At 43.7% G+C, this 25,970-nt stretch overlaps 2 protein-coding genes and 1 long non-coding RNA gene across 6 annotated transcripts in view; 2 read left to right on the top strand and 1 right to left on the bottom strand.

Annotated features, from left to right (window-relative positions):
• NECAB3 (N-terminal EF-hand calcium binding protein 3) overlaps positions 1–23,400 on the bottom strand; it is a 39,254-nt gene extending 15,854 nt beyond the window's left edge. Inside the window, exons 1-5 of one of the 3 annotated variants that reach the window (XM_074212152.1) lie at positions 23,266–23,400; positions 20,999–21,023; positions 20,238–20,346; positions 17,868–17,893; positions 16,900–16,997 (exon numbers count right to left, since the gene is read on the bottom strand). In XM_074212152.1, the coding sequence (XP_074068253.1) occupies positions 16,900–16,997; positions 17,868–17,893; positions 20,238–20,346; positions 20,999–21,023; positions 23,266–23,400 (393 nt within the window). Of the gene's footprint in view, positions 1–16,899; positions 16,998–17,867; positions 17,894–20,237; positions 22,702–23,265 lie in introns of those variants that run through there. The other 2 variants (XM_074212153.1, XM_074212154.1) reach the window with 2 other exon arrangements.
• C1H20orf144 (chromosome 1 C20orf144 homolog) lies at positions 10,486–11,673 on the top strand. Its single transcript, XM_074212155.1, has 2 exons — positions 10,486–10,735; positions 11,120–11,673. The coding sequence occupies exons 1-2, from the start codon at positions 10,610–10,612 to the stop codon at positions 11,489–11,491; spliced, it is 498 nt and encodes a 165-aa protein (XP_074068256.1). The 5' UTR covers positions 10,486–10,609; the 3' UTR covers positions 11,492–11,673.
• Positions 12,353–22,313, top strand: LOC141505888 (uncharacterized). 2 transcript variants are annotated; one of them, XR_012473721.1, is made up of 4 exons: positions 12,353–12,458; positions 16,811–16,964; positions 18,911–18,989; positions 21,807–22,313. It is a non-coding gene; the product is annotated as an uncharacterized LOC141505888 (long non-coding RNA). The 2 variants fall into 2 exon arrangements; XR_012473720.1 differs by lacking the exons at positions 18,911–18,989; positions 21,807–22,313 and adding an exon at positions 18,045–18,208.
• Positions 23,401–25,970: the final 2,570 nt, after the last annotated feature.

The following is a 25,970-nucleotide window of genomic DNA, read 5'->3' as shown; positions in this document are numbered from 1 at the left end:
CATCTCACACCCTATACCAAGATAAGATCAAAAAGGATACAGGATTTAAACATAAAAAACAATATTATAAGCAAACTAGAAGATCAAGGACTAGTTTACCTGTCAGATCTATGGAAAGGGAAGCAGTTTATGACTAAGGAAGAGATGGAGAACATCATTAAAAACAAACTGGATAATTTTGGTTACATTAAATTAAAAGCTTTTGCACAGACAAAACTACTGTAACCAAGATCAAAAGAAATGTAGTAAATTGGGAAACAATTTTTACAACTAGTATTTCTGACAAAGGACTCATTTCTAAAATATACAGAGAACTGAGTCAAATTTAAAAAAAAAAAAGAGGCATTCCCCAGTTGACAAATGGTCAAGGGATGTGCAAAAGCAATCTACAGATGCGGAAATCAAAGTGATCCAGTCATATGAAAAATTGCTCTAAATCTCTATTAAAGAAATGCAAATTAAAGCATCTCTGAGGTACCATCTCATAGCTCTCAGATTGGCCAATATGACCAGAAAGGACAATGATCAATTGGAAGGGATGTGGGAAATCTGGGACACTAATACATTGTTGGTGGAGCTATGAACTCATCCAACCTTTCTGGAGAGCAATCTGGAATTATGCCCAAAGGGCAACAAAAATGTGCATACCCTCTGATCCAGCAAGACCACTACTGGGACTATACCCTGAAGAGATCATAAAAAGGGTTAAAAACATCACTTGTACAAAAATATTCATAGCAGCTCTGTTTGTTGTGGTAAAGAACTGAAAATCGAGAGGATGTCCATCAATTGGGGAATGACTTAATAAATTGTGGCATATGTATGTGATGGAAAACTATTGTTCTATCAGAAACCAGGAGGGATGGGAATTCAGGGAAGCCTGGAAGGATTTGCATGAACTGATGAACAGCACCATGGGGGTGATGATCAACCTTAACAGATTTGCTCATCCCATCAGTGCAACAATCAAGCACAATTTGGGAGTATTTGTGATGGAGAATACCATCTGTATCCAGAGAAAGAACTGTGGAGTTTGAACAAAGACTATTACCTTTAATTTTTTTTAAAAAAACTTATCTACTATATAATTTTGCTATCTCATACTTTATTTTTCTTCCTTTAAGGATAAGATTTCTTTCTCATCACATTCAACTTAGATCAATGTATAGCATGGAAACAATGTAAAGACTAACAGACTGCCTTCTGTGGGGGGTAGGGGAAGGGAAGCAATGATTAGGGGAAAATTTGTAAAATTCAAAATAAATAAATAAATAACTTTTTTTTTAAATGAGAGGGTTGTCCATAGATTGGGGAATGACTGACTAAATTATGGCATGTGAATGTGATGAATAATATTGCGCTGTAAGAAATAATTAAAGGGATAGTTTCTGAGAAGCCTGGTAAGACTTGTATGAACTGAAAATATTCTATATAGTAATAACAATACTTAAAGGCAATTTTGAAAGACTTAGGAACACTGATCAAGTTAATAACCAATCATCATACAACAGGGTACCTATTTCCTGATAGAAAGATGACAGACTGAGAGAGAAAACTGAAATATTTTGTGCAGGGAAGTGGAAGAGGAAAGCATAGCCAAAGTAGGAATTTGTATTGCTTGACCATACATCTTTGTAACAGAGATATATTTTTTCTTGCTTTTTAAATGGAGTAGGAGGTAGGTAGGTAGAAAAAAATATTAATTTTAAAAAAAGCAAACAAAAAGCAGGTCAGAACATGTCACTCCTATGCTCAAAGATTCCCCATTGGCTCCCTATTACTTCTAGGATAAAAATCCAAATTTACCCTAGCATTTAGAGGGAACTCTTAAAAATATGGCTCTATGCAATCAGCAATGGCAATGGTGGAAAAATATGGAAGTAACTTTTGTGATGGACTTATGATAAAGAATGTGATCCACCCGTGACAGAGTTGGTGGTGTTGGAACACAGACTGAAGCACATTTTTAATTATTATTATTTTTGGGGGGGTGCAAGGCAAATGGGGCTGGGTGGCCTGCCTAAGGCCACATAGCAGGGTGATCATTGGGTGTCTGAGGCCAGATTTGGACCTGGGTGCTCCTGGTTCAAGGGCCAATGCTCTGTCCGCCACCCAGCCATCCCTACTATTATTACTATTTTATTTTATTTGGGGTCTTTTTTTTTCTTTTTCTTTTTTTGGGGGGGGGTTTGTAGGGCAGTGGGGTTCGGGTGGCTTGCATGTCACACAGCTGGGTGATTGTTGGGTTTATGGGGCCGGATGTGGGCTCGGGTGCTCATGGCTCCAGGGCTGGTGCTCTGTCCATTGCGCCACCTGGCCATACCTACAATTATTACTATTATTTTTTTATTTTAATTTTTTTCTCTCCCCTTTACTTTATTACTCAAGCAAGTCTATATTTATGGAGGGAGGGGGTATTTCATTTACTCTTAAACAAGAATATTTTATTAATGTAAAAAAATTATTTGTACAAAATGAGAAATATTAAATTAAAAAAAATCTAGCTCTATTCTATATTGAAGTCTTATTTCATTTTATTCCCCTTCATGTCTTCTACATTCCAATCACACTGAATACTTATTTAACAAACTCAACATTCCATATCTTTCTTTTATGTGCAACATTCCCAGTGCCTGAAATTCACTCCTTCCTCCATACTTTAATATTGACCTTTCTTAAAAGTTCAGTGGAGCAACAGAGCTCCAGCCTTCCAGAAATAGCCCACAGGGTGCCTGGGTCCCTGGGAGCACTAGCTCATGGCAGCAGATGCTGTTTCCTGACCTGTCAACCCAGAGAACACCAAGCACAACTTGGAGGATCAGCAGGGAAACCTCCGCCAGAATGAGTAAGAAACCCAGGACAGCATGGCCCTTGGCATAGCCACCGCCCTCAGCATAGCCCAGTCCCAGGAAACAGAAGCAGACCCACAGAGCCACCCAGTAGGGAGCTGCCCAGCAGCTACTCCCAGAGCATTCAGCCCACAGAAGGTAAGGGGTGGGAGAAGACTGTTGAGGTCACTCCTCTCTGCCAGGGACAGGACTCCGGTGCTTTGTCCATATTCAGATCCAGGTTGTAGTCTGTAGCGAGCAGGCAGTGACCCTCCCCACAGTTCCAGGGCAGGGTGGAGTGCTTGTGGTCATCCACAGACCAGAGCACAGGCAGGAGAGCCATCAGAGTCTCACATAAGACCTGGACTGAAGTCCTTACAGGGGTGACCCAATAATACTCAAAAGCTCAGGAAGCACCCCAAAACCAGGCCACAGGCTGGGGAAATGAGTAAACAGGAAAAAAAAGGAATCTGACCATAGACAATTACTTTGGTCCCACGGAGGATCAAAACACACACTCAGAAGATGCCAAAGTCCAAGCTTCTGCATCTAATGCCTCCAAGGAGTTGGGCTCAGGCTATGATAGAGCTCAGAAAAGATTTTGAAAATCAAATAAGGGAGGTAAAGGAAAAATTGGGGAAAGAATAAGAGATGCAGGAAAAACATGAAAACCAAGTCAGCAGCTTAGTCAAGGAGATCCAAAAAATGCTGAAGAAAACATGTTAAAAACCAGTTTAGGTCAAAGGGATAAAACAATCCAAAAAGTTAATAAGGAGAAGAATACCTTAAAAAGGAAAATTGGCCAGATGTGAAAGGAGATAGGAAAGCTCTCTGAAGAAAACAATTCCTTCAAACGCAGAATGGAGCTAAAGGAAACTGATAACTTTGTAAGAAATCAAGAAACAATAAAACAATATCAAAAGAATGAAAAACTAGAAGAAAACATGAAATATCCCATTGGAAAAAAACTGACCTGGTGAACAGAAAAAGGAGAAACAATTTAAAAATTATTGGGCTTGGAAGTCATGATCAGATCTTGCTATCTCTTATACTTTGTTTCTTCCTTAAAGATATGATTTCTCTCTCATCACATTCATTTTGGATCAATGTATACCATGGAAATAATGTAAAGACTGGCAAATTGCCTTCTGTGGCGGGGGGGGAGGGAAGTAAGATTAGGGGAAAAATTGTAAAACTCATAATAAATAAAATCTTTTTTAAAAAAATCATGATCAGAAAAGAGCCTTGATTTCATTTTTAAAGAATTTCTACAGGAAAATTTTCCTGATATCCTAGAAGAGAGGATAAAATAGAAATTGAGAGAATCTACCGATAACCTCCTGAAAGAGATTCAAAAAGATTAACTCCCAGGAATTATAATAGCCAAATTCCAGAACTCTCAAAGAGAAAATATTACAAGTGACCAGAAGGAAACAATTCAAATATCATGGAGCTACAGTTAGGATTAACTAGGACTTAACAGCATCCACATTAAGGGCTTGTAGGGTTTGGAATATAATATTCTGGAAGGCAAAAGAGCTTGGAATGCAACCAAGAATCAACTAACCAGCAAAACTGAACATTCTCTTCCAGGGAAAAAGATGGACTTTCAGTGAAACAGGGGAATTTCAAATGTTCATGTTGAAATGACCAGAGCTCAACAGAAATTTTGATCTTCAAGTACAGGACTCAGGTGAGGCATAGAGAGGGGTGGAGGAGAAGGGTAAATTATGAGGGACTTAATGATGATGAACTGTGTGTAATCCTGCATGGGAAGATGATATTGATAACTCATATGAACCTTCTCATTTAATAGAGCAGTTAGAAGGAGCATATGTAGACAAGGCACAGGAGGGAGTTGAATATAATGGTATAATATAGTATAAAGATGGAGTCAGTGAGCAATAAAGGAAAGTACTGGGAGGAAGTGAAAGGAGAGGAAGCATAGGATAAAATATTTTATATAAAAGAGTCATAAAAAAGCTTTTGCAGTACAATGGAAGGGGGAGGGGAAAGGGAATGAATGAGCCTTTATTCTCATCAGAAATGACTCAGAGGAAACAAAATATACATATAATAAGATATAGAAATCTATCTTACCCTAGAGGAAAAAGGAAAGGGATGAGAGAAAGTGGACAGGGATGGGAGGAGGAGTGTAAGTGATAGAGGAGAGGGTAGTCAGATACAACAAATTTTTTGTTGTTTTTTGCAAGGTGGTGAGACTGGGTGGCCTGCCTGGGACCACACAGCTGAGTGGTTCTGAGTGTCTGGGGTGGGATGTGGACTCAGGACCTCCTGGCCCCAGAACTGGTGTTCTGTCCATTATACCACTTGACTGCCCCACATCACACTTTTGGGAGTGACATAAAGTAGAGAGAAAAATAGGATAAATGGGAGTGGGGAGGAATGGTTGGAGGGAATTGCAATCAGCATTAGCAACTATGGGAAAAAATATGGAGAACTAGATCATGAATCAGGAAGACCTGAGTTCAAATGCAGCTTTCATATACATTGTGTGTGACCATTTGACCAGCTGTGTGACCATGGACAAGTCACTTAACCCTCTTTGCCTAAGTTTTCTCATCTGTAAAATGAGCTAGGGGGAAAAATGGAAAGCCACTCCAGTATAGCTAACAAAAAGAAATGATGAATTGTAAGAGTTCAAATGATTCTTACAAACTGATGCAGAAGAAACATAAGTAGAACCAAGAAAGCAATATATAGAAAGATGAAAAAAAAACCATTAGAAACTGAAAGTAATGGAAAAATTAATGAAATCTTCGAGAATGGATCATTGACTCACATATTTAGAACTAGAAAGAATCTTAAAGAGAAGGCTATATATAATGAAAGAGTATTTTCTCACAGCACAGAAGTGAGGGTCTTGTACTGCATACAGACTTAGTTCCTGAATTGATATTTTGGCATTTTTTTGTCAAAAGGAAAGAGTTCAGCCTTCACGTTCCATTTCTAACTCTCTGGACTTTCTTTACTAAGCCTCAGAAGATCTTTCTTCCATTTGACTGGTTCATTCCAGAATCTCCAATTTAAGGAGAACATCCAGCTCAATGAGAGTTTCCTTCCTTATCTCCCGACTCTTTGGAGTTTCTCTACCTGATCATGTTTCTCTTACCTTTGCCTCCTCCCAAACTTTGTTTCTGAGCTTCCTTTTCTATATTACTTTTTCCTCATTAGAATGAAAGTTTCAGGATCAGCTAGGTGGCACAATGGATAGAGCACCAGCCCTGGAGTCAGGAAGACCTGAGTTCAAATCCGGCCTCAGACACTTAATAATTGCCTAGCTGTGTGACCTTGGGCAAATCACTTAACCCCACTGCCTTAAATAAAGGAAAAAAAATTTTAAGTCTTTGGAGTGAAAGTTCCTTGAGGCCAAGGAAAATTTTACTTTCTGCTAGTATTTGTAATCAAAGAGCTTAGCCCATGGTTTGTCACATTGTTAGCATTTAATAAATGCTAGCTGACTTGACTTGAACCTGGAGGAAAAGACAGAAAGAACTGTAATGAAGTAAAGATAAAAGTATCAATGAAATATTTAACTGGTTGAAATAATTAACAACCTTAGCAAAGTTTTAGGATATAAAATAAACCCACATAATCATATGAATAAAATTAGATTTAAACCATTGGACAAATATTCCTTGATCAGGGATAGGCTGAAACAATATGATAAAAATGATAATTCTATCTAAATTTATTTACTTATTCAATGACATATGAAACTACCAAAAAATATTTTCTGGAGTTAGAAAACTAATAGAAAAATTTATCTGGAAGAATAAAAGTTCAAATTATTAAGGGAATCAATGAAAAAAATGAAGAGAGATAATTTTCCAAACAATCTGGTAACCCACATAAATCATAAGAATTTCTATATTTGACCAATAAAGCCCAAGAACAAGAGATAGAAAGAGAAGTTCCATTTAAAGTAACTGTTAAAATACTTGGGAATCTATCTCCCTAGACAAACCTAGAAACTATATGAAAACAATCATAAAATACTTTTCAAACAAATTCAGATCTAAACAATTGGAAAAAATGTCAATTGCTAATGGTTAGGCTGAATTAATATAATAAAAATTATAATTCTACTCAAATTAAATTATTTATTCAATGCCATACTAATCAAACTACCAAAAAATCCCAATTTTACAGAGCTAGAAAAAATAGTAACAAAATTCAACTGGGGTCAAAAAGGTCAAGAATATCAAGAGAACTGATGAAAAACATTGCAAAAGAAGATGGCCTACTGAACCAGATCTAAAACTATATTATAAAATGACAGTCATCAAAACTGTCTGGTACTGACTAAGAAACAGAGAAATGGATTGTGATTTAGATTAGATACAAAAGAAATAGTAGTAAAGGTCTACAATAATCTACTTTTTGATAAACCCCAAAACAATAGCTTCTGGAACAAGAACTCATTATTTGACAAAAACTGTTGGGAAAACTGGAAAATAGTATGACAGAACTAAGCATAAAGCCACATCTCATACTCTATAACAAGAGAAGGTCAAAATGGGTATATGATTTTGACATAAATGGTGATATCATAGACCAATTAAGAGAGTAAGAAATACTCTGTCAGATCTATGGAGAGGGGAGAGGTTTATGACCAAATGAGATAAAGAACATTACAAATACCAAAATGGATGATTTTTACTATATTAAATTTAAAAATTTTTGCACAAATAAAAGCAATGTAGCCAAGATTAGAAGGAATGCAGAAAGCTGGGAAGCAATCTTCACAGTGTTTCTATTAAAAGATTCATTTCTAAAATATATAGAGAATTTAATCAAATTTATAAGATTATAAGTCATTCTCCATTTGCAAATGTTAAAATTTCCCATGAATAAGCAGTTTTCAAATGAAGAAATTAAAGCTATTTATAGTAAAAATTTTATAAATTGAGAGGGTTGAATTTGATGGTCTCCAAGGTCCCTTCTAAGGTCCTTTTTTGTCCTAATATCCTTAGTATATGGTCCAATACCTGGCCCACATCATGGGCATTTAATAAATGCTTATTGACCTGAATGATTGTTGGTTGAGTATTAGGGCATGTGAAGATATTGATGATTTAGATTTATGAGATGTATGAAAATATGTGATCATGTATATGTAGAGATGTTGAATGTACATATATGTGCACATGTGTGGAGAAAGTTAAATTGTGCATGAGTGAACACTTACACATATGTGTCCATGTATGGGAAGAAAATGATTATTTACTCAGGTTTAATGTGTGGTTGGGGAGAGAGAGGGGATATGTAATTGGGGTGGGGTGTGTATCTGTGTGTGTGTGTGTATGTGTGTGTGTGTGTGTGTGTGTGTGTGTATCTGGTGTGTGTGCATGTGTATATACATATGTATGTAAGAAGATTAACTATTGTATGTTCGAGTTATACTCCTTTATGGAAAGAAATTAAGTTCAAGAAACACTAAGCACTTGCTTCACACATTTTTTATGAAAAAATTCTCCAGATCATTATTGATTAGAGAAATGAAAATTAAAACAACTCTGAGGTACCACCTCACACCTATCAGATTGGTTAAGATGACAAAAAAGTAAAATGATCAAAGTTGGAGAGGATGTGGGAAAATTGGGACACTAATGAGATGGAGTTGTAAACTGATCCAACTATTCTAGAGAGCAATTTGGAACTATGCCCAAAAGACAATAAAACTGCCTAACCTTTGATCCAGTAATATTACTACTTAGGTCTATATCCCAAAGGGATCATAAAAACAGGGAAAAACTGACATGTTCAAAAATATTTATAGCAAATCTTTTTGTAGAGACAAAGAATTGGAAATTTAGGGGATAGCCATCAATTGGGGAATAGCTGAATAAGTTGTGGTATACGAATGTTATAGAATACTATTGTTTTGTAAAAAAAAAATCATGAGCAATAGATTTTAGAGAAGCAAGAAAAGACTTGCATGATCAGATGCTGAGTGAAATGAGCTGAACCAAGAAATCACTGTACACATTAACAACAACACTGTGAAATGATCAACTACGATGGATGTAGCTCCTCTCAGCAGTTCAATGATCAAGGACAATCCTGAGAGACCTGGTCTAGAAAATGTCATCCACATCCAGAATAAAAACAGAGATGTTCAATTTTTAAAGACTTCTTTTATGGGGTTTTTTCCTGATGATTTTTCCCCTTAGTTCTATTTTTTCTTTCACAACATGACTAATATGAAAATATTCCAAACACTATTGTACAAGTACAACTTTTACCAGATTGCCTGGAGGGCTCTTGGGCTTATGAGATAAAGAAGACTTTGGTATTCCTACTATTACTAGATGCCCAACTTCAGGATGAGTGGTGGGGAGTGTACAGTAGTACCACCATGGGGGAGGGAAGGGAGGATAATAGAAAAATGTGAAATTCATAAACTTGCAATTGAATGAATGTTGAAAACTATCTTTGTATGTAATAGGAAAAATAAAATGGAAGAAAAAAATTAACCTTAAAAAAAAAATCTGGTACCGGCCAAGAAATAGAATGGTGGATCAGTGGAATACATTAGATACACAATATACAGTAGAAAATAACTAAAGTAATCTAGTATTTGATAAACCCCAAATTCTAAACTTTTGGGGTAAGAGCTCAACATTTTATCAACCATGCATATCCTTTAACCTAGAAATATCACTATTATGTCTGTATCCTAAAAAGATTTTAAAAAAAAGGAAAAGTACTCACATGTACAAAAATATTTATAGCAACTTTTTGTGGTGGCAAAGAATTGGAAATTAAGGAAATGGTCATCAATTAGGGAAGGGCTGAACAAAGTGTGATTTATGATTATGATAAAATACTATTATGCTATAAGAAATGATAAAGTAGGATGCTTTCAGAAAAACATAGAAAGACAAAAATGAACTGATGAACAGTGAAGTAAGCAGAACCAGGAAAATATTGTACATAGCAATAGCAATATTGTAACAATGATCAACTGTGAAATATTTAGCTATTCTCAGCAAAACAGTGATCCATGACAGTTCCAAAAGACTTTCGTCTTTGTTTTCTTTCACAACATGACTAATATAGAAATAACCTAAATCAAATTGCTTGCCTTCCCAACAAAACATGAGGGAAGGCTTTTTAAAAGTGTTAAAAATAACTGCTACATATAATTGGGAAAAATACATTTATAAAAATAGGCTGGGGGGGGGGGAAGGCTAGGTGGCGCAGTGGATAAAGCACTGGCCCTGGAGTCAGGTGTACCTGGGTTTAAATCTGGTCTCAAACACCTAATAATTACCTAGCTGTGTGGCCTTGGGCAAGCCTAAAAATAAATAAACAAATAAATGAATGAATGAATGAATAAATAAATAAATCAATAGATGAGCAAATAAATAAATAAAAATAAAAATAGGCTAGGACTCAGAATGAAACTTGGAGATCAACTAATATAACACTATTATTTTATAGGAGAAATAGATATTTGGAAAAAGAAAGGAATTTGCCAAAGATTTTATAAATAGGTCAGTAGTATAGTTGAAAAAAAGTCAGAGCCTTTCTGAATCTCCATCTAAAATAAAGAAAGGATCTTTATGGGAGAAAAGGAAGAGAATTCTAGATGTTACTGATGAGGTCATGCTTAGTGAGGTCACAATAGCCCCTACCTAGTTTGTTGGAGGAGGGATACAGAGGACAGCCCAGACGTCAAGGCAAAGCTCGGGATGGGTCCTGGACCATAATAGGGGCAGATAGGGAAGACAAAGTCACAGCTGCTACCTACAATGGGTAACTACAACTCTCGAAAGAAAACCAAGACTCCCAAGCAGGGACTGAAGGAAAAACCCCCAGACATGGAAAAGGCCAAGAAGAAGAAGGCCTTCTTTGGCCACTTGAAGAGAAAATCAAGTGTGAGTATCTTGGAATTCTCAGTCAATTTACTTAATAGGGGAGGCTAAAGGACACCCCCTGCCTCTTGGTTCCTAACTTCTTTCCAAGTCTATCATGAGGATGAACATTTAATGCTCTGAGCTCTGAGCTCATATTCAGGGAAGGCTACAGTGAGTCCACAGTCTGTCCCCATGTACTGGTTCCTTCACCTCCCATCCCAGGGCTAGTGAATATAGAGGTATAGAAAGGAGAGAAGTTTTAGGAACACACCAGAGACAAATCACATGAAGCCTTAGGTCCTTTTGGGTTCTAGCCCTCAGTTTTTTCTCTCTGAAAAATAGGAAAGGGACCCAGACTGTTGGCGGCAAGGAAGTTTCACCAGCTTTACTCTTTCTTCTTCCCAGCCCCAGATTGTGTTGTTCCTGCCCTTGGACAAAAGGAACCAACTGACAGAGATCAGCATGCCCCCTGGATCCTGGACTGGAAGGCAGGGGGATAAGGCTGGGGCAACAGCAACACCAGTTGCCTCCTCCCTGAGAGGTGCAGGTGATGGGACAGATTGCCTGGAGGGCTCTTGGGCTCATGAGATGAAGAAGATTTTGGTATTCCTGCTACTACTAGATGCTCGACTGCAGGATGAGTGGTGGGGAGTGGACAGTAGTACCAAGAGTACCCAGTCCTGGCAGCACCTTCACACCTATCTGCTGACTGAGAATGAGGCTGAGGACCAGCCGCATCCACAGAGGCGCTGGCACCGAAGCCGCTACCAATGCTGAGCCTGAGCAGGGCAAGGAGGACAATAAGACCATGGAGCAATCAGGTGGCTAGCCAAGGCTGGTGTGTCACTGGCCTGGCTTTAGGATACCTGAGGACAGCCTCCTGCTCTCCCCCTCTTCCCCTCCCCCAATGTGGGACCTGTGGCAATAAAAACATGGAAATGGGGTAGAGTGAAACAAAAGGTAACTGCCTCTCATTTCTTTCTCCTACCTACCCCCAGAGTTAGGTCAAGAGAAAGGGTCGACACAGAATCTAGAAATCTTAGGATCACAGATATAAAACTTAGATGTCAAAATCCAACCCCTTTCCTTTAAAGGTGAGGAAACAGATCCAGAAAGGTCATGATTTGCCCAAGAGCAAACAGATGGTAAGAAACTGATCCAAGATTTGAATCCAGTTCTCCTGATCCCACATCAATCTCTTTTCCATTATTTACTCTCTTGTACAAGTATTGTAGAGACTTATATAGCCTAACCCTTTCACTTTACAAAAAAACTTGAGGCCCAGTGAAAAGACTATTCCATTGTGTGGGAGTTATTGGTAAAACTGGATGAGAATCCAAGTCTCCAGAGTCCCACAAATGAACCACAATCAGAACCAAAAGAGGTAGTAGTTGAAGGTCTACCTTTCCAGAATGTACCTGGAAAAAACAACCCAGCTTCTCTCTTTATAAGGAAGGAAAAGTGAACCAGAGGGTGAGGGATGAGCAGAATGGGAATGTGGGATTGGGGGCAATAGTCTAGATAGATAGTAGAGGGGGCTGGACTTTTATTGGCCTGGCCTGGCCCAGCCCTTGAGGTCATAAACCCACTAGCTATTTCCTCTCCCTTTCCCTCAACCTATTCTCTAGTTGAGGCCACTGACCTTGAGGGATCTTGACTAGGAGAAGAAAAGGTAAGAACAAAAGGGAGAAGCAAGGGAAAGTATGAGGATCCTGAGTCTTGAACAGGCTCCAACCCTGAGGATGTAAGTTTAAGCAAAGCTACAATATAAGGGCAGCTAGCTAGGTGATACAATAGATAGAATTCCAGACCTGAAGTCAGAAAGACTCATATTCCTGAGTTCAAATCTGGTCTTGGACACAATCTGTTTGCCTCAGTTTTCTCATTTCTAAAATGGACTGGAGAAGGAAATGGCAAACCACTCTAGAATCTCTGTCAAGAAAACCCCAAATGGGGTATGAAGAATCAGACACAACTAAAAACACTGCCACCAATGGCAGTGTGAGGGCCAGGGGCCACTCAGGTCCTTGCTTGGTCCAAGGGAGTGACCGATGTGACCAGTCCCCAACAATTACCACTTATGCAGGAAGAAGCTATTGTTGCCTCTACATTGTCATCTGGGCTCTGGTGCTTTCTGCTCAGAAAATTCTGACCCTTCCATCTTTGTCCTTATTGAATCTTTGCCTGGTCCTTAGGCTTCACTCATTATTCATCTGGAACTGTGTCTTCCTAGGTCACCAAAATAACCATAATATAGAGTTGTGGATTTAAGATTTTAGCAAGTCCAACCCATTCAGTTTATAAATGAGGAAACTAAAGTCCACTGAGGACTAGCCCAAATTCATACAATGGGATTTAAAAGTCAGGATTTCTGGTTCCTAAACTAGTCTTCTTTTCTCCATACAATGCTGCCCTCTCATTCTCTGACTCCATCTTTCCCAACTTCTTTGCAGCTTTTGATGCCATCAACAATTCCTCATTGAATAAGCTATACTCCCAAGCTTCAGAAGACACCACAATCTTTTGGCTCTCTTGTCTAACTCCCTTTCCTCCTCATTCTTCCTTGATGGCTCTTATTCTCCCAAATGACCTTTTTTATGTAGTCAAACACCTGTTCCCCAAGAACTGAGCCATACTTTTCATAGGACTTAGAGTCTAAGGGACTTAGTGATCTATCTGACCCAGTCCTTTAGAGATGGGGAGAAAGAGGGCTAGAGAATTAACTTGCCCAGGATTACAGAGGCTCCTGCGACATAGCATAGAAGTAAAGTTCAAATGCTCTGACTCCAAATTCAGTGCTCCTTCCTCTGTCATCCCTCAGACCTCTCCTCTGTCCTCTCTAATGGCAATCTCACGTCCTCCATAAATGAGCAAATGTTTATGAGTGTGTTCCATGTACCAGGACAAAACTAAAATATATCCCCTCAAGGAACTTTCATTCCATACAAGATGCTTCCTAATTTATATTTTTGGTCCTGACCTTTTTTTTCTAAGCTCCAGATCTGCATTTCTGGATTGTTATCCAGTCAAGTCCATCTCTTTGAGATCCCATGAATCATCAGGTCAATTCTGGTCATGGAGTTTTCTTGGTAAAGATACTACAAATAATTTGCCATTTCCTTCTCCAGCTCATGACAGATGAGAAAATTGAGGTTATGTGACTTGCCCAGGGTCACACAGCAAGTGGCTGAGGCCAGACTTGAACTCAGGAAGATGACTGATTCCAAACTCAGTGGTCTATCCACTGAGTCACTTCACTCTTTTAGAATAACCCTTATGCCCCAAGATCTCAAACTCAACACTTCCCAAACCGTCCCCCTCTATCCAATCTTCCATCTAATATCACTCTTTCTGTTTGTGGGACCACCACCTACCTACTCCCCCACGGCTGAAAAAACTTGAGGTATGGCCTTTGATCCTTCCCTATCTCTAACCACCCATGTCCAGGCAGACCACCAAGTCTTGTGGACTCCATCTCTGTGGCATCTCTTAGGAGTGTTCTCTCTTCTATAGTCCCACTGCCACCATCCTAATATGGGTCTTCATGAATACTCATCCAGACTCCTATAATAGCTCCCTCCTATTTTGCTCTCTACTCCTCTTAGGGTGGGGGAGTTAAGAAAGAAGGCTGGTAGAATGGACCATTTTGATCGGGATGTAAAGAGTATAGAAGGAGAGTAATAAGAGTAATAAGGCAAAAGGTAGATTAGTGGAATCTGCTAATGTACAAGAGTCTGATTTAAAGATCTTTGATACAAAGAGAAATATATCCAGATGAAGTCATGGAAAATGGCTTAGGAAGAGGAAAAAGCAAAATGGAAGGGAGCCCTGCAAAGATGCTATGGAAGGATGCCTAGGGCTCAGTACCAGCTTAAGTTACCCCTTGAAATGTGGTGTGGTTGTGGACTGGAAAGCCATGGAGAGCTTGTAGCATCACCTCTTTGCTGGTGTCCTGAAGACCAGCCCTAAAAACTGATTTTTCATGAGCAACTCACACACTGGCCTGTCCAAGAACTGGGAGAAGGTGGATGAGCTGTTTGAGACTTTCACAGTGCCTACTTTTCAGTTTTTTCTTTTTCTTTTTTTGCAAGGCTATAGGGTTAAATGACTTGCCCAAGGTCACACAGTTAGGTAATAAATGACTGAGGCTGGATTTGAATTTTTGCCTTCCAAAAAAAAACTAAAAAGAAGGGGGGGGTATCAAAGGGGCCATATTTGAACCTGATGCTTGGAATACCACCAAAGACATTTGGGAGGCCCTCCAAGTGCCCTGGAAATGAAGTCATTTCTCTTACCTGGAGGGTAGATATCTACTAGGGGTACAACCTCTGATCCTGAGCAGGCTAACTCCTTGACTCTAGATCACAGATCTGTGATCACAGAGCCAAGGAAGGCGACCTGGGCTTACCTTGTGAACATCTGGGGCAGGTTATTCCCTCCTAAACCGGCTCTCTGAGAGAAGAGCAAGATCTGTGTGGATATGAGGGTGCGTGATTGTAGGTAGTTCAGCTATGACTGCATCATCTGTAGGAGTGGAAGGGCTTGTGAGTGGACAAATCTGTGTGTGTGTGTGTGTGTGTGTGTGTGTGTATGTGTATATATATATATATACATACATATATATATATATATATATATATATATATATATATATATATGAGAGTGGGTCAATAGCTATAGATAAATAAACGTGCCTGAGTGTGAGCAATGTTCACAAGGAATGAAATCAATCAAATCAAGGCTGAATCATATAATGAAATCTGGGGAAACACTGTAAGGTGAAGAATCACCCCCTGGTTTGTTATTTTTTAAATTGGATTGTCTTAAAGTAACACTGTAAGAAAATGGGTCTAGCCAGGAAAAGGAGAAGGGGATCTGGCCAAATTCAGCACCCCCAGGATTCCTTCTTCCTCTTCTCACTGTTTAGAGAATCCCTGAACTGTTTGACTGTTTGATCCTGTTCTGGTCTCACCCACCCAACTCAGATGTTGCCCTCTTCTCTTGCCTCTCTTAGCTTCACACACACACACACACACACACACACACACACACACACACACGGGTATTCATTAGAATTTTCTTCAAGATAATGGAAGAAAGATCACAGGGGTCATAGGTTAGACATTAAAAGCCTTCATTTGAAAGATGAATAAACTAAGGCCTAGACAGATAATGTAACTTGCCAAGAGTCACCCAAGGTAATAAGGGTATAGTCAGGATTGAACCCCAGTTAAAATCTATGAATCAAGATTTAGTGTCCTCTCCATAATTCAATTCTTCCAAGAGCAAATAATGCAAAATCAAAATCCAGCACTGTTGGTCATAAGTGGCCCCTGGCCCACTTCAGTTATATAACCATTTATTTGTTGACTTGCCCCGCCTCCTTCCCCTGACTCTGCTCTGGGGAGTCTGGCCTCACTTGCTTCCAAATATGACCTCGGTTCATGGTTGTCCTCACCAACTTTGCGTGTAAGTTCCTGCTGCTATCTATCTGGTCTTGCTTTAGTCTTGGCAAGCCTCTTTCCACATGGATTAAGACCTGGTTCTATGAGCCAAGGAAACTGCTTACAGGTGACAATTCCCCACTTATACCACAGTAACACACAGTCATCCTTAACACATGGTAACACATTTATACCCATACACACCTGGGTAATACCCAATAACATCCACCTACAATTTCTAGTAGCAATAAAGAGAGTGGGAAGCAGTGAGGGAAGAGCTGAATCTATGAGTGTCTATGCATATGTTTGCACAGACTTGCTCATCTAGATGTCTGCAGATATGATGATGATGATGATGATGATGATGTTCTTTGTCCTTTGTTCTTGAAGAGGACCAGGACATTAGGGAGCTGATGCCATGACAAACATGTGAACTGGATTTGAGTGAGGGGATGTTATGCTCAGTCACCAGCCCCACTTTCCTTCAAAGCCATATGGGTCCAGTAGCCAGACATGGAGGGGTACAACTGGAGATGACCCAGGATGAGAGGAAGTCAGGGTTAAATGACTTCCCCAAGGTCACATAGTGGGCATATAAATATAAGAACGGATTGCATGTTGTCACAGATGACCCTCTGTGCTTCTCCCTCAGATCTGGCTGTTTCTCCCAATTCTTCCACCTCCCCTGACCTCCAGTCATGAAGACATCAGGAGCAGAGCACTCAGGAAGTCACCACTCACCAGTTTAGTGGCATCCATGGCAGCAAGCACTGCACTATTCAGGGCCTCCAGGGCAGCCAGCACAGGTCTGTATGCACCCAGGTGCTCTGAGAAATAGTCTAAGGTTGGGATAGAGAGAAATAAAGGGAAAAAATGACTGAGCATGCTCATTATGGTATGTCTGCCCATGTGGAGTCCCAGGGCTGCCACCCCTCCCAGTCCAGGTCATCTACCTGGCTCACCTCCCTAAGATCCCCATCTGTCTAGTCAGTGGTTTGGTCTCAGGGCCTGGGAACAAGGAGACCAGAAGGGAGGCTGATGAGAAAGCCTCAGGAAGCTTTGGGATAAGGACAAAAAGAGAGGTCCCAGACTTCCCTGATCAAAGTAGTTCTTGGAAGGACAAGATGCTAAAGGTCGGGGCAAGGATGGATTAGAAGATATGATAGGGAGGGCTGGGATAACCTCTCTCCTGAGTTACACCTGGGACTTTGGGCCCAACAATGTCCTGCCAAACTCTACTTAGTGGTGGGAAAAGGGAAGGGCATTCCCTTCTGAATCAACAGATTCAGAGCTAGAGAGGCCTGGGTTGTGAAGTACCCTTGTACATCTGAAGCTGCCAATGTAATATACTCCTTCCTGATTCCCCCTAAAGGGGAATAAAGGCAAGATCTGCAGAAATGGCTCCCCTTCATCTTTTAACCAAGAGCACCACATCCCAAAGAGCTATAACAACCTCTTCCCTCTGAACTGTTTATCTGCCAATCACCATCAGTTAATACCTCAAGAGTTTCCTAAATCCTAGTGCAGACTTCAAGGCTACTTTTGGACTGCTGCAGGGACAGCACCTTATGTACCACCACCCCAAACAGACATAGAATACATATGGATTCATACATATATATTTTTTATCTTATCCATCTACATATGCATATAGATAGAAATAGACATCAGGACAGAGCCAGACCCACCAGAGATCTGGACCCACTTACCACAAAGCTTCTCAGTTTCCAGATTGCTGCAGGGTAAGAGAAATCAGGGCTTGTTAGACAGTGTTTGACATCCAAGTAGTGGCTGCTACAAAAATAGCATAGGGGAACCTGCTGATTAGGGGGTTTTGCTGCTCCAGAGCCCCCGGCAAGGACCCACCTCTAATGTCTTTTTCACAGGAATGGAAGGTCAGCAGTCCCTGGCAAGGGACTTCAGAGACTCAACTGAAAGTCAGATTCCAGGGGCAGATGCCCAATCTTATGCATATACATTTCCACGTGCATCTATGTGGGTATGCATGCACAGAATGGCAGAGCACCCTAGAAGACTTTTTTTTATGCTACTCCTGAGCGTTGTCTCTATTTCAGACTCATGGTGTCATTTCAGCCCATCTCCTTTTAGTCCATGTCCTAGCTTCCTCATCCCCTAACTCCCCAAGGACACTCCCTTCAAGCACTACTGATTCCCTTTCCTATACCTCTCAGTCTTGGTCACATCCTCTCAAGACCCCATCCCTAGCCAAACTAGATTCCCCTGAAGTCCTGTTCCAGTCCAGAAGCCAGAGGCCATCTCACCTATTCAAGAAGAGGGAAACCCTCATTTTCTCTACCTCACTCAAATATGTGAACTACATGGTATGAAAGTAATAAGCTGGTTCTGAGAAGGATCTCATGGCCCAACCCAAAGTCAGACCCCACCTATTCTGCAGTAGGGGTAGATATAGCAGCCAGAATTTTGCCTGGATCAGGGGATAAGGGGATAGAACCCACCCCCACAACCTGGAAAGAGTGAGACATCAGACAGCCTGACCCACATTGTCTAAGATCATTCTGATGACCCCAGATGTCTATAATGTGAGGCCTATCCTGGCACGGCTAATGCTGTCCTTCTAATCCCCCAATAGGATGGGGATTGGGAGGTAAACCCACTCCTCTACCTCAGGCCAGGTCTGGTTGGTGCTAGTAGAAAGTGGAAGGGTGCAGAGGAGGAAGCCTGGTTCATCTCCAGGCTATTTTGAGACCCTGCCTTGGATTTATCCCAGCAGGCAGGAGCTGAGCTGCTCAGTGTGTCTGGAGGAGGATGGAGGAGGAGGGTAGACCAGCAACTCAACCTTAAGCCTAGAGGTAATCCCCAGCGGAACTAGCCTTGTCCCTTATACCTAGCCTCAATCTCAGGTGAACCATCTGTGTTCCCTCATCCCTCTAGCCACTTGGCCTTGGGAGGTACCTTCTCTCCCAGGACTGTGAAGGCGGGACCCCCCCTGGGACTCCTCACTCAGCTCCGCTCAGCTCTCAGCTCACGATCAGCTCCTGCCAGCTGCCCCTCGTTATTCTCAAATGCTCATTAACCATAATTAGCACTGAGCTGGTAACGAAGGGTGTGAGTGAGTCACCATTCTCTTTCGGGGAGCATCTGCTGAGCAGAGCGGGAGGGAGGAACATTAGGACTGGTGACTCGATGACCCATGGCTCCTCTCCAAATGGGGCCCACCCCTCACCCAGTCCCATTCCCATCCCCATCCCCAAGCCCACCTCACCCCAGCCACCTCCTCCACCTTAGAACAGAGCCAAAGTGGAAGCCCAGAAATGACAGGGAATGACTTCTTCCCTTGAACAAAGAGGAAGTTAGCAGATGCTTCACAACTCTATGGCAGGGCACAGGCTATAGAGATTAATGCTGGACTTTTCAGGGCAGCAGCACATTCTAGAAAGAGAACTGGTTCAATGTCCAAGCCGTTAGCTTGTGGTGTAATCTTGGACAAATCAATTGCCCTCTCTGGTTCTCAGTTTTCTCTTTTGTGATTTTGTTTGTCCTTTATTCTCAAAGAGGACCATGACATCAGGGAGGTGATGCCATGACAAGCACATGAATTATATTTGAATGAGGGGAGACTGTGCTAAGTCACCAAACTCACTGTCTCCTCCAGAGCTACCTGGGTCCAGTGACCAGATATGAATCTGGACAACTGGCGCTAGCCCTGGATGTGAGGTATTCAAGGTTAAGTGACTTGTCCAAGGTCACACAACAAGTGTCAAGTATCTGAGAACAGATTCGAACTCCCATGCCCCTGACTCCAGGGCTGGTGCTCTATCCACTATTCACTCTAGCCACCTAGCTGCCAGCCCTGAAGTCAGAAGGACCCCAGTTCAAATGTGGTCTCAGACATTCCTTTTTGGTATCATAGAATTATAGAATGTCAGGGCTGGAAGGAAGCTTATACTCCCTGATTTGTTGTACATATGAAGAAACTGAAGTCCAAAGAAATAACAGCATTTGCCTACTACCCTTCCCCCTACATTGTACTGAGGACACAACCTTCCCCTCCCACCAATCATCATTTTCGCAGAGTCTACATCCTGACAAACACTTACTCTGAGTAATGCCGGTCAATGTTGCTAAATAGCTCCCGGAGTTCCCCAGAACTGAGAATCCCATCTGCAAAATAATTCTGGAATTCCTCAAAGGACAGCTTCCCATCATCTATGGAAAGAGGGGAAAGGAAAATCAGAATCCTATATCAACATCCAAGCTTCATTCCCAGCCCCTTTAGAGGACAGAGAAGTGGGAGACACAGAAGCAGTTAGATATTGGGAACAGGGGTCATCAGGCCTTTCAGAAGGTCCCCATTAACCCTCTCTTTCAAACAGACTGGCAAGGAGCAAGGAGATGGAACTCTCTCCTGGCCAGCCAACAATCAGGTCATTTTCCAGCCACCAATGGCCCATAAGGAGACAAAGGGATCCCTGTCTGGCAAAGTCAGAGAGAGTCTGGGAGTTCTGAAAGGTAGGCTAGTTAGTTATTTGTAGGAAGAGAAAGGGGGATCTGAGCTGGGACCAGGGGCCTAGGGCTGAGGGGAGGATGCTGGAAGCAATTAGATGCAGGGGCTACCTTGGACAAGGGCAAACAGAGAGAGCCCAGAGGCTATCAGGAGGCAGGCTCTTTGGGGTCAGGAGGAGGAAAGGAGGGGAGGATCTAAAGAGCTTTGGGACAGGTCAGCCAGGCTTTCACAATTTTTTTTCCCAATTCATCTCCTCCTGATTGGCCTTCCAGATGCAATCTCTGAATGGCCTCCCTACCCCCAAGGTACAGTCAGATGTGGATCTTCCTGACCTTCCACTGGGGCTGTGCTCACCATTCTTATCTGCTCGACGGAAAACCTGGAAGGAAACATTAGACAAACATATATATACTAGGTGACCTCTCTAGACTAATAGCAGTCAGTGAATGAAATTCTTCCCTCAGGGAGCCCACCAGACATAAGAATAGTTCTTAACCTAGACTTGGGCACCTAAATCTAACACTGGACAAGGAGCATCCTTTGACTACCATGCCTTATGTCCTCAAGTCCAATAACCCAGCTTTTGGTCTTATTGTCTCATCCCAGGACAGGCTACTCAGAATTCAGAAAGAACTCTGAATTTAGGGCTGAAAGTTCTGGGTTCAAATTCTAGCTCCAAGTTGGTATTTATTACCTGTGTGATCTTGGGCAGAGGAAGACCCCACTTAATCTCCTGGCCTCAGTTTACTCATCTCTAAAATGAAGGGTTTTGGACTAAATGAATTTGAAGGTCCCCTCTAAAGTTATGATCCTAAATCAAATATTTATTTACACCCTGGGGACCCTACCCCTCCCAGATCACATCTGGAACTCAGTATCCTGACAAGCTCTATCCAGAGCCTGGGAAAGGGGATTTTCTCCCTCTCTGAGCCCAGAGACTCTGCAGTACTAGAGGGGCCTGGGCACCAAGTTTTTGGATTACCTCTCATACCCGACACAGACAACTCAATTGACCCTCCCATATTGAGGTTTTATTCCTCAATTCTCTTAATCTGGTATAGCTGAAGGGGTTGGAGTGGGGAGAGGTTTAAGTCTTTCCCCTGAACTAAGAGATCCCTCTTGTCCCTGAACAAATAGGTTAGAATAACTCTTCTTCCCCTAGACTGTCTTCATCCCCATCAGCTGACCACCCTTATCTGCCTCTTTCTGAACTCTCACTCCAAAGGACTCTACAGAAGAGAGCTCATTCCAAGCCACTAGCGACCCAGACCTCTCCCCTCCTCCCGCAGCGATGACCCAAACCTGTCCTCTTCTCCATAATGACTCAGTCAGGCTTGGTCTCAGGACATAGGACTAAAAATGGGCAGCCTCTTGTCAACAAGAGAAGGGGAGTTAAGATTCAAGGGGGCTACTGGAGCTTTTCTGGGCTTCCCCAGGGACTGCTGCTGATTTTTCCTAAGGAAAAGGAACATCTCCACAGAGGGGCTTTGAAGGGGGCAAAATATGACCATTCCCAACTGACCATCTCTATTGCAGACCCTAGGAAACCAGAATAGTGGAGAATGATCCTAAGTCATATGGGTGGATACAGAACCGCATGCCCCATTCCCAACCTCAGGCTCCTGATGCTATTTGTAGCAAGGGACCTCCTGCTGGTGCCCTTTCTTCCTTCCCAGCCTGTCCCCTGCCCCCTCCTGGGCACCCAGCAAGAGCTTCCCCTGGCAGGAGACTGGAAAGAGCTCTAAACTTTCTTTCCTCTGCTACTCCATCAAAATGTCTAGTCCCCCTTCTCCTTGGAAGTTCTAGAACAACCCAGAGAAGAGAAGAGACAATTCTTAGAAGGGAGGGGACCAAAAAAGCACGGTAGCCAGGGGAGCAGCGGTCAGATCAGAACATGGGTGGGGGGCAATGTCCTCTGCCCAGTGCAGCAGTGTGCTGGCACTGCCCCAGGCAGAGCACAGCAGGGAAGGGATGCCCTGGGCTCCCCACTGGCCAGAGCGGAGGGAGGGAGACTGGCGGGGATCTGAGGCCCCTGATGTCCTGCCCCACTCCCCCGTCCTCCCTTCTGGGGCTTTGTTCCTCCGTCTCTGCCCGGGGGCTGCTGAGGGGGAGGGAGGGCACAGGAACGTTTAGGCTCTCTCCCGCCGGGCGGCCCCTGCCCAGCCCCTCTTCCTCTGCCTGCCACGAGGGTCCATTAAGGGCTCGTCCGCTCCAGGCGGAGATCCGGGGGGCCGGGGCGGGGCCCGATCACCCCCCGGCTCGGGCCGCCCGGGGGAGGAATGCGACCCCTCTCCCCAGGAAGGGTGGGCGCGGCGGCCCCGGAGATGCTGACTCACGGGCAGAGGCGGGGCAGGGTGAGGGGCCTGGGGCGCGGGTCTCCCTCTCCCGGGGCGGGGGCCGCTCGGGGCCGTGGCCCAGGCGCCCACGGCGCACAGGTGGGCTGGGGGGCGGGGGCCGGAGAGCCGGCGGGCAGGCTCCCGGGGGCGCCCAGACAGATGCCCAGCTCCTCCGGGCACTCCTCCCCCGGGCTCGGGCTCGGCTGCGGCTGGGGGCCGCGGGCAACGCCCACCTCCGGGACCCCGGCCCGGCCTCCCTCAGCCCCGCCTCCCGGGCTCACTCACGTCCTGAAAGAGTCCGAGGCCGGCGGGGCCGGGGCCGGGGCCGGGGCCGGGGCCGGGGCCGGGGCCGGCGGGGGCCTGGCGGGCCGCGGCCTTGGGCCGGAGCAGGCACATGGTCAGCAGCTCGGCGCACGACATCCTCGGCGGGGCCCGGGGGCGGGGGTCCGGCGGGGAGCGGCCCCGGGGGAGGGGGCCGCGGCGGCTCCTGGGGCCCGGGGGAGGCCAAGCCGGCTGAGGGGCGTCCGGGGCGTCCGCCGGGCTCCAGCCCCGAGCACCGATCCCTCGAAGTTGGGCCCGCAGCGGGGGAGCTGGGCGCCCGCCTTTAGCCCCAGTGATTGGCTCGTGCGTCTGATTGGCACGACCGAGTCCCCGCCTCCGGCCGGGATTGGTCCCCGACGGAGATGAGCAGCTCCGGCCCCGCCCCCACCAAGGAGCCCAGATTCGGGGAGCCCTGCGCGGCCGTGTCCCCGGGGGGAGGCCCGTTTCCCCAGGCGCAGGTAGTGCGAGGTTTGTTCTCTGCAGCCGGAGCCTGCCCGGCCGAGGGCTCGGAGACGAGTTCGAATCCCAGCTCTACCATGGATGGGGGTAGGGAGTGGAAAGAGAGGGAAGGGGGTGGGGGGCTAAAGGACCTCTCAACACCTTCCCAACCCCGGGGGCCGGGGAGTGGAGTCTGATGACCACTAACTCCTGGAGAACCTGAAGCTTTGGGCCCGAGCCGGGCCCAGTCCAAAGAACAGTCCGGTCCCAAGGATGAAGGAAGGGCGGCACCTGGTCCAGAGAGAAGCACCAGAGGACATCAGGTGGCACCGTCCGGTCTGGAAAAAGCTGCAGATCACAGCTGGGTCCGAGGACGGGACCTGGCAGGACCTGGGCCCATACCATAAACCCTTCCCTTTCCCTTCTGCCTGCTGCACCTTTCACTATGGAGCAGAGAATCTGCCCCCAAACTGTTGGAGAGAACAGAGGGCTGCATCTTCTCTCTTTGGCCAGTGACCAAGTCATCAGCACGATTGCTGGGTGAGCAAACAAAGCCCAACTCTGAAGGAAGGAGAGGTGAAGAGAGGCAAAGGCTCCATCTCAGGATTCTAAGCCAAAGTCCTTGGATCAAGAACAAGACAGTCAGGCCATGCCCCTGCTCCTCACCTCTATCCCAAGCCAGAATGATCAGTGCTTCTATGGACTCACCTTGGAGAAGATAAGGTGGGAAAGGGAAGAAGGCTAACAGGATGGTTTGAAAAAGATCTGGATTTTTAGGACACAAGCTCAGTACAAGTCAGTTGTAATGTCTTGTGGCAGTCAAGAAAATCCAATTTTTAGGGGTGTTCTCAAATTTTCAAGGCACAGATATAAGGAAGTGATTGTCCCACCCATCCTCCCATCTGTCCTGGTTATACTGGAAGAGGAATTATATTTGTTCTGTTTGATCTCAGGAGACAGAACTAGGAACAGGAAGTAGACGTTTCAAAGAACCAAATTTAGGTAGGTTTGACATCAAGAAAAACTTCCTAACATTCTATCATTTTTTTTTTTAGGTTTTTGCAAAGCAATGGGGTTAAGTGGCTTACCCAAGACCACACAGCTAGGTAATTATTAAGTGTCTAAAGCTGGATTTGAACTCAGGTACTCCTGACTCCAGGGCCAGTGCTCTATCCATTGCATCACTTAGCCACCCCTCTTTCCTATCATTTTTACAGTCCAGTCATTTCAGTCCTGTCCAACTCTTTGTGACCTAATTTGGGACTTTCTTGGCAAGGATATTGGAATGGTTTGCCATTTCCTTCTTCAGGAAATTGAGGCAAACAGGATTAACTTGCCCAGGGTTATACTGCTAGTAAATGTTTGACTTTTAGACCTATCCCAAAGTGGAATGGGCTGCTTCTAGATGTCCATTTGTTCATGTGCTATATAGTTAGTATTCTTGTTCAGGTGTAGGTTGGGCTAGATGGACTCTGAGGTCCCTCCCAAATCTAAAAAACTATGATTTAGACCACATCTGGAGCTTTGTGTTCAGCTCTAGTCTGGGTACTGTTGGAAGTCATCAGAGATAGTGAAGGGTTGAAGTTCATGTCATAAAAAGACCTGAGGATTATCCTGGATAATGTCACTATCTTTCAATATTTCAAATGTTGGCCCTTGGAAGACATTAGATTCGATTTGTTTGGCACCAGTGAGAAGAACTAAGAACAAATGGAGTGGAAGATTGAGGGAAAGACATGAAGAGACAAATTGAAATCTGTTATTAAGAAAAAACTCAACCAGAATTACCCCAAAATGCAATGTGCTGCACCAAAAGTTACAACTGTCTTTTCTCATTGGAGGGATCCAAGGAGGTGCTGGTTGACCATGTGTTGACATGTCAAAAAGGGCATGTAGGCTTGCTCTGGTGTGCTTTTTCCATCTCTAAGATTCTGTGATTCTGAATCAGCCCCACCACTCCACCCATGTCCTCATTCATCCATTTCTCTCCTGCCTTCTTTTTCCTCCTAGTTGTCTCCCCCATCCTCCCTGTCTCTCTCCCTTTCCCTTCCTCTCTATCTCATCCCTCTTCCTCTCCCATCTTCCTTTCCCTCTTTCCTTCTGTCACACACACACACACACACACACACACACACACACACAAAGCCTCAAAGATAGAGAAACTGGAATAGAAAGACAATGGAGGATTTAGGAACTTCCCATCTAGCCTTCTCCATCACTACCCAGCAAAT

Source organism: Macrotis lagotis, chromosome 1, assembly GCF_037893015.1.
Source record: "Macrotis lagotis isolate mMagLag1 chromosome 1, bilby.v1.9.chrom.fasta, whole genome shotgun sequence".
Taxonomy (NCBI): Eukaryota; Metazoa; Chordata; class Mammalia; order Peramelemorphia; family Peramelidae; genus Macrotis; species Macrotis lagotis.
This window is presented reverse-complemented; position numbering and strand designations above follow the sequence as displayed.

Bases quoted from the DNA above. Each gene is read 5' to 3' on its own strand.
- C1H20orf144 (XM_074212155.1), top strand. From the start codon at position 10,610: ATGGGTAACTACAACTCTCGAAAGAAAACCAAGACTCCCAAGCAGGGA. The intron at 10,736-11,119 runs GTGAGTATCTTG...TCTTCTTCCCAG, and splicing joins ACTTGAAGAGAAAATCAAGT to CCCCAGATTGTGTTGTTCCT.